The sequence below is a fragment of the Poecilia reticulata genome, linkage group LG9 (genome assembly GCF_000633615.1).
Source record: "Poecilia reticulata strain Guanapo linkage group LG9, Guppy_female_1.0+MT, whole genome shotgun sequence".
Lineage (NCBI taxonomy): Eukaryota > Metazoa > Chordata > Actinopteri > Cyprinodontiformes > Poeciliidae > Poecilia > Poecilia reticulata.
The window spans coordinates 4,956,551-4,965,235 of NC_024339.1; the positions used below are offsets into that span (position 1 = coordinate 4,956,551).

The 8,685-nt window shown below is 41.2% G+C and overlaps 2 protein-coding genes across 2 annotated transcripts in view; one reads left to right on the forward strand and one right to left on the reverse strand.

Annotated features, from left to right (window-relative positions):
- Positions 1–3,544, forward strand: part of hk2 (hexokinase 2) — a 65,207-nt gene extending 61,663 nt beyond the window's left edge. The window contains exons 12-14 of the mRNA XM_017306530.1: positions 201–306; positions 1,245–1,559; positions 2,401–3,544. Coding sequence (XP_017162019.1) covers positions 201–306; positions 1,245–1,559; positions 2,401–2,545 — 566 coding nt within the window. The 3' untranslated portion in view covers positions 2,546–3,544. The remainder of the gene's footprint in view (positions 1–200; positions 307–1,244; positions 1,560–2,400) is intronic.
- Positions 2,601–8,685, reverse strand: part of npffr1l2 (neuropeptide FF receptor 1 like 2) — a 77,115-nt gene continuing 71,030 nt past the window's right edge. Inside the window, exon 5 of the mRNA XM_008417708.2 lies at positions 2,601–2,700. Coding sequence (XP_008415930.2) covers positions 2,601–2,700 — 100 coding nt within the window. The remainder of the gene's footprint in view (positions 2,701–8,685) is intronic.

Consider the following 8,685-nt stretch of genomic DNA (forward strand, 5'->3'; position numbering starts at 1 on the left):
GAGGAAGACGACAGGAAGTGGCAGGACGACGGCGTAGCATGTATTTCAGCGACTTATCGTGTGAACAAACCTATTCATGTGTGATTTTTACTCGTGCTTCTTATTTAAAGRAAACACCGCAATTGCAAAATTGTGGTGGGTTTTTTCGGTTTTTGATGAATATCAACAAAGGTTTGCTCTCATTTGTACTGTAAACACAGCCGCTGCTAACGGCAGCCCRTACACACGGCTCCTGAAACGGGCCAGCTGTCGGAGCCTGACGTCTTCCTCCGTTATCAGCCGCACTCTTTGTGTCGGCGGCTCCAGGTGCCTTCAATCAATAACAAAAGCCTTCCTCTGAATCATCCTTCCCCCCAGGGGCCTTGGTCTTACATGGAGCTTAAATCTGAGGGCCGAGGATTGACATTTTATTTTTCTTCTATTATAGAGTAATCAGACTAGCAGTTATCACCTTCTGACTAACCTTCCTGCTGACGGAGTTAAAGCCTCTTTAAGCCTCACACAGATCCAACGTGTTGCTTCTGACGTCAACACTCTATTTTTAATTCCCATTTAAGGCGTTTATTTATGCATTTGCTTCATATCACGTCTGTTTTACATGAAGTGAAGCTGCCGACTGATCACACAAGTTAGCTAATCGCTGTGCAATTTAGCCTGTTTTATTCCAGCTTGAACCGGTTTGTTGGAGAACAAACATGATAAAGACAGAGGAGCGCAGCAATCGTTTCTTAAATTGTAGAGAAGTAAGATCAGGTTATATCAAATTATCCCAAACTTTCAACATCGGTCAACAAAGTCGTACTTGAAAGAAAYCAYGCTCGCAGTTTCACAACAAACCCTGTTGGAGATTGGAGAGAAGGTGCTTTGGTCAGATGAGACCAAAATGGAAGGAAATGCAGAAAGGTAACTTGGTGGTGGCAGTTTCATACTGTGGGGATTCGTTTCCTMACTAGAGATGGAGAAGCTGGTTTGAGTTGAAGCGAACATGGATTCAGAAGAGGGAGAACTCCAACACCGTATTTATTTTTATTTTACCTTTAATTATCCAAGCAAGTTGATTGAGAACAAATTCTCATTTTCAACAAYGAGCTGTACAGGAAACGGCTCGCRTCATATGGGGGGAAACAGAARAACATCATAAAACAAAAAGAAAAAAGAATAAAAATACAGCCATATTTATACTGACTAAATGTACTATAATTCACACACACGTCAATAGTTTTTTAAAAGCAGCCATGTTGATGATGCATTGTGAGAGCACCTGGCGCTAAAACGAACAGAGTTGTCCAGTATGGGTCCCTGAACTGCCCCTGTTCCCACAGCGACCGGCTGGCCATGCGTCAGGTCCGCTCCATCCTGCAGCACCTGGGCCTCACCGGCTCCACGTGCGACGACAGCGTCCTGGTGAAGGAGGTGTGCAGCGTYGTGGGTCGCCGCGCGGCGCAGCTCTGCGGCGCCGGTTTGGCCGCTCTYGTTGACAAGATCCGGCAGAACCGCAACCTGAACCAGCTGTCCATCACGGTGGGAGTGGACGGTACCCTTTATAAGACCCATCCTCAGTAAGGAACATTTTCATTTATTGAAGTTCGTCACGTTGGTTTCATCTACGCTGTGTTCCCAATTGTTAAGCAAGTTTTAATTTGAAGGATTAGTCTTTTCTGTTAATTTAATGTGTTTTAAACCTCAAACATGAATCCTATAAGGGGCGGCGTTATGTATTCTCCAACCACATACTGCCATTTTATAGCACAATCTGGTAACTTCTACCTTGAGTTGTTATAAAAGTGCTGTATAAATCACATGTGACATAAAATAAATTTGACTTTGTAGTTTAGCGCTGTGAAATTGGATCTATGTCTCTTTAAGAAAAACTCATATTCTTTCTAAAACTCTGCCTTCAGGAAGTCATCACAACATGTGTCCTCTATTAACCCATTAGCATCATTTTCACCAGCATTTCACTAAGAAGTAGCTCCTATAATGAGCTCAGCAGATGCTCATTTCCACCTGCTGTTTGCCAATTGCTGCTGGCTAGTCTGAAGGAGCTGAGTGGGTTAATAACATTACGACTTGACATAAAGCTGAAAAAAGTATATTTTACATAAGACTCTCTCTCCTCCTGTCCACCTTGCTGCTGTTGACAAAACATCATTTTACATTCAGCTGCTCTGAAGCAACACTAAACTCCATCCCATGTTCTGCCCGTCCCATCCTGTTTTAATCAATCGGCAGCCCTAATAAAACCATTTAGAGCTAATTTATTAACTGTTTTTTTTAACCAATTAATTAATCATGATTAATTCACAGCAGCCCCTCGACTAATCAGATTGAAATGTCTAATCATTCTGCGAAGTCTTAATTTTTGTGTCCTGCTCTCTGCTCCCTCCTTGTTCTCTGAAGTTTCTCGAGGATCATGCAGGAGACCCTGCAGGACTTGGCCCCGCAGTGCGAGGTGACGTTCCTGAAGTCGGAGGACGGCAGCGGGAAAGGAGCGGCGCTCATCACGGCCGTGGCCTGCAGGTTGAAGAGCGAGCAGTCGCTGTGAAACCTGCGAAAACTTCTCCCTGTGGGTCAACAGGCGCACTGTGTTCAGTCGGTCGTCACTCTTTAACGTTTTGTTTCGATGTGAGCGCGTTCACACGAGGGTGTCCGTTTAACGGCGCGAGGCGAAGCTGTGACGGATGTTCGGTCGGGTGCGAACTGAGCTCAGAAATCGCAGTTCTGCTGATAACGAACCCGCACCTTCGGTGAGACCAGACTGTTACGAGCTCCTAGCTTTTTGTTTTTACACTCCGTCGTCGTATTTTACTTTTATTTTAGTTCTGTTTTTAAGTCAAGTCTGTGAAAAATWAAACTTTTTAGCACATTTACTGTCTGGCAAGTTTAGAAGAGCACATTCCTGAACCAAAGAGAAGCAACCCAATACATTCAGCAGGTAAATGAAGCAATAATTTGTCTTTCCTTTTTTACATTTTATTTAAGTTTTAGAGCAATTTCACATTGTTACAGGAAACTTCAGAAAATATGCAAAATTGTGATGAAATGTTTTTAAGCAATTATATGTTTTTAAAATTTAAACACTAGTCACACATCGGAAACATGAAGATGTTTTAGAAATTGCAGATGCTCCACATAACTGGAGGTATAAATAATTCAAACTGTGCAGTTCTGATTGTATTATGATGTGCTGTGAAAAATATCAACTCCAAATAAAGTGAGAAATTACCAGGGTCTTTATTATTATTATTATTATTAATATTAATCAATAAAACCAAGATTACTCCAACATGGGCTCACTTGTTGAGAGAATAAAGAGGACAATCTGCACCTCCATAATTGGACCAATCAGTTTAATTTGTAGTTTTTCTCTTCACAAAGCATATGTTCATTGGCTTTTTTGTTTTTACGAAATGATTACCTTACAATGGAAAACTACCCTGAATACACATAATCAGACAGCTCTGAAAATACTGTAACATGTGATCTTCATTTTCACTGTTTTTTATCCAACCAAACCCAATAAATCTTACTTGGCTATGTTGTTTTTGATGTGCGTGYGTGTGTTTATCACCGTAGAGACCAGCTGCAGATCACTGCCTGGTCTTTTGTGATTTTTAGATTTGGSTATGTACAAGCCAACAAACGTCAGCTGTTGGCCYGGCTTCACAAACTTTCTCCGCAGCTCAACAAGCTCACAGCATACTACTAAAAATGTCCATCAAAAGCCTCCGTAAAGCTGGAGACGTTACAGCACATCACAAAGACTGTGGGGGGAAATKAAAAGTTTTACATCAAATCCCTGACCAACGCTATCTTTTTTTTTTTCTTCGTCTGCTTTCAATCCCAGATGCGATTGCGGAAATATATTTTATAGACCGGCTGAAGGTTCTGACCCGTATTTTTCCTCCTTTCTTTGAGTAAAAAAAATATATATATATTTTTGAATTTTTGCATTTCACCCTTTTCTGGTAGGTGCTTATGAAATATTGAACAAAAATAGATCTAACATTCAGGAGGATTGAGGCAAAGAAACACAAGTGGACTGCGAGTGATCATGTTTTAGTCTGTGCTCAAAGTTACACGATGTCTGGAAAATATTCAAAGCCTTCGCTAATTAATGATTCGGAGAATCATTAATTAATTAGCTAGAGATGTTTTCTAAAAGGGACAAAACGGGTTTCAGATTCTCGTTGAACAAAAAGTGGGGGACGGGGGGAAATCTCTTTAATGTCTTCTGAACCCGCACTTTTTTTAGTAAACCTTGGTAAGCAGCAGAAAAGCAAAACAAAAAACAAAAAAAAAGCACAAAGAGCCAAACGTCTCTAAGTGCTATGTGCTCCGGAGAGCACATGGCACATAAGAGTGCTTTTGCACAAAAATGTTCTTTTTTTTTTTTTTTTTGAAGAAATATGGCCGCGCTTTATATGCTCTGCTTAAGAGGGTTGGTATTCTCCCCTCAGCAAACTGTCAACTGTGCATTTGCATAAGTATGTAGCCCAATTAGTGTTAATGTACTCGGCTTTTGAGCTYCTCGTCACTGCGCAGACCTCCGTAATGAGCCTTTGGTCCTTTTGAATGACATTTGCCACACAAGGACGGCGACGGACGATTAAATTACTGAGATGTCTCTCATGAATGCGGCCCCGAGCCGCCGAGTTACTTCGGACACGTCGCCGTCTGCGAGCGCAAAACTAAACAGGAAATGCGGACAATTTTTGGCATTCCGTGAAAATAATTTTTTGAAAACGTTACTTTTAATTAGCGGCCGGGGCTTTCAGCTGCGTAGCTGTGACGATACTCTGAGCCAACCGCAGCCATGGACGGCTGATAAATACTCACAGACTTATTACACTAAATATTTAGGACGAATATAGGCAGATGATATTTAGGGGAAGATTTAGTTCTGAGGGACTGGTCTGTTTAATTTGTAAGTTTTTGAATGTTGCTCCAGCTTAAAGTAGAACCTCTTTTTTTTTCTATTCAAACAGTCGAGTGTCTCACACTTCAAGAGGTATGTAAAACATGGCTGCCAAATGTCATATTTTATATGTCATATAGCCAGTGTTTGATTATGTCCGGTTACAGTGGAAGCCCTAYAGAGTTAGTTTGCCTTAAAGGTCAGACTGACATTACTAATGACAAACAGCRACCGGACTGAAAAGGTGCTTTTCAACCTTTATGCCTTCTATAATTTTCCTTTTCATATGTCTCACTTCCTGTTATATTTTCCTTTCATGTTACTAAAATTGAGTTACATTTAGTCCCTACGTTAGTTCCCAATGCTGAGCAATTTAAAAATCACCCCCTTGGAAGCAATAAGGACATTCTTAACCTATTTCTGCCTGCTGCTGAGAACAAACGACCCGACAAACGAACAGGTTTGTAAATTCTATGGTAGAAAGTGGTTTAGTTACATTTTACAGCACCGAGAAATGGCAGATATTACCTCCCTATTAAAAACGACCAAGTCTAAATAAAATATTTCAGCCCTAAACAAGTTTTCTGAATTGTGGACTAGCATTAGAAGTTGGGGACCATTGATGTCTATTAGTGTGTTAATTATCATGATCACGTTCATCTTAGCCTGGTAAAAACCAGCCCTTTTGGTCTACGCTTCACTTCGTCCAGAGGGTCTTAACACTCAGCTATTGAGAAACGATTGCTTCCTAAATTCATGCCAAGGTTTTGAATTTCAGTCAACTCCTAACGTTTACCTGTGACACACGTAACGCACCAGTGCTAATCTGAACAAGACGCCTGGTCAGGGGTGATTCTAGGATCTGGCCTGTAGGGTTGCTTAGCCCCCAGCAGGGCTAAGACCCATGAGAAGATATTCGTTTGTGCAGTTTTCTAAATCTAGCTGCTTATTTACATACATTCACAAACAAAATTAAGAGATATGTAAGTAATTCATAGAATAAAATACACTTAAAAAATAATTAAACAAAACCAGAGCAATATTTCATTATTTGATATTGTGAACCAAAGAGCCACTACAACGTTACAACTGACCAACACTTGCTACCCAACCAATCAGTGACGTAGCACGCAGCTCAGATTCTGTAATGCTTCTGCGGCTGAACAAAAACGACTGGACAAATAAAATATAGTAAATAAATKAATAGAGTKTTTCTATTAAACACTCTATAAATGTTTAATAGAATTTTTAAAAATAGTAATAATTTAAATAAACTACTTCTAGGATGCAACACCGAGATACAGCACCCCTGAATAGGATTGCTTTAGAGCAGGTCTAGAATCGCCACTGGTCTAAAGTAATAAGTACTCCACAGTTTGTAAAGTAATAAACTAAAACGTATAAAACTGTTAGAAACTTTGGAGTACTCAATATTTTAGACCAACAAAAAAAAATTCTAACAGTGAGTTCTAGATATGCACAGTGTTGCTAAGTAAACTAACAGGAGTTTCTCTCTMTGTTCCCTCATTATTAAAAGTATAAAACTGAATATTGGTCTTAAATAATAAATACTCCATAATTTATAAAAGTAAGAAACAAAATAGTATAGAGAATAAGTAGGATGAAATGACTCTTCTGATATTATTTGAATAAACATGCAGAAAACATTCATTCARTGAGCCAAAACAAAAAGACATCAAGCTGTTTATCAAACACAAAAAATGTATGCACAATGTTGAGTGCTAAAAAAWATATAAACACTGATTTTCAGCCACAGATTAGATGAGAAGACAACAATGTTTACCACAGAACTTTGGCAAGGGTGTCCTGGTGCCAAGAGCACATATGGACACCCTCATGCTTGAACACGGTGTACATTATGGATAATCCATGACTACAGAACACTGAGTGGTGTTCTGCCCAATGACTTAACACCACTTGGGTTTAGACCCTCCCAACCACAACCCTCCAGGTCTCATTGTCATTGCCCACATAAGCGTTGAAATTCCCCAGCAGAACAAGGAAGTCCAAATGGAGGGGCACTCTCCAGCACCCCTCCAATGACTCCAAAAAAGGTGGCCAATCTGAACTACTGTTTGTCACCTAAGTACAAACAACAGTCAGAACCTGTCCCCCCACAAGTAGGTGAAAGGAAACTACCTTCTTCACTGGTGTGAATCCCAACTTACATGCATCAAAATGAGAGACAAAAAGTATGCCCACTCCTTCTCTGTACCTCTCACCCTGGTCAAATCAGCAGAGCCTGATCCAAAGTCRCGGAACCTCAACCTTCCGCTGAGGTTCCGATTCCTCAGCGGAAGATGCRATGGTGGGATTGAGGAGGTCTTCGAACTACTCTGCCCGATCCAAGGTTCTCCATGGCCTTTGTGAACTTCTCCCACACCTGAGTTTGTGCCTCAATGAAAACCCGAGCTGCATKCCACTTGGACTGCCAGTACCCATCAGCTGCTTCCAGGGTGTCAATCCAAAAAGACCTGATRGATCTCTATTTTCAGCTTGACAGCATCCCTCCCTTCTGGTGCCCACGAGCTGATTCTAGCGTTGCCCCCAAACCAGGCACTTAAAATTCTGTGGCTACAACTCCTCCACAATGGAAGAAGGGACATGTCCCACTCTGTGCGGGCCATGTTCCACCCACTTCCTCCAAAGCACTCTCTTTGTTGTTGATCGGTGGTCACTTTGAGCCCTACACTGTATTCCTCCTATCCTTCTTTGGCTTTTTCGTAAATGTAGATGTACCCATTGCTGCAAATGTCAGCTCCAGTCGACATTTGTCAGTGACATCCGCTCATCCTCTGCCTTAAACACCTGTTCTTCACATATCAGATATGTGTAAAGGCTGCTGGTGTCAGGAGTAGTTGCCTGTCTCCAGCAAATGACGGATGACAGATGATATGACTGAGTTCTACTTTTTACAGGAACTTCAAGTACTGGATCAAGTACCACAGGATGTCTGATGTTGTCTGGACTGTCTGGCCATTGCAGCATCAGGGTCATCACATCAGTGTCATTAAAAAAGGAATCCCTATTTTTGTTGAACTTGCACATGTCGCAACCTTCTGAAATTCCACTCCAATAACCTTTCAGAAGAGTTGATGTAGTGTCATTTTCTTSTTCCTTTGGCAGAGGAATGACAGGACCAAGGTTACAAATAATTCACGAACACTTCATGTGGAGGAAAATATCTTCCTGGATGGTACATTTCTGTAAAGAAACACCTTGCAAACAATGGTGTCTCTGCAAAAAGTTCAGAAACCTCCTCAGGAAACTGAGCCACAAACCTTATGACAGTAGTCAAGTTAATGATGCTTTGTGTTGTGGCATTCATCTAGCAGTTAAAAGAGGAGCTGGAAAATTTGCAAAAGTACATGGCTGAGTCAAGATTTACATCCATGCCGTCGAAATCATTAGTGTCATTCAGATTTCCTTCTTCTGAAAACGATTCCTTTGATGAAGAAAACTCACAGATATCTCCAAAATGTGTCCACGTATTGTCAGAATTTGTGCTTCCAGGACAAACTTCCTCATCCTTAGAGGAAGCATCCATGTCTTTGGCATCCATGTTCTCAAAATGGTTAGGGTCAATTTGAATTGTATCTTTTGAGCTTTCTTCTTTCTTCCCTWCGGTGAGGGATGCTGTCAAGCTGAAGAAGGAGTCCTATCAGGCCTTTTTGGCCTGTGGGACTCCAGAAGCAGCTGATGTGTACTGGCGGGCGAAACGGCATGCAGCTCGGGTGGTTGCTGAG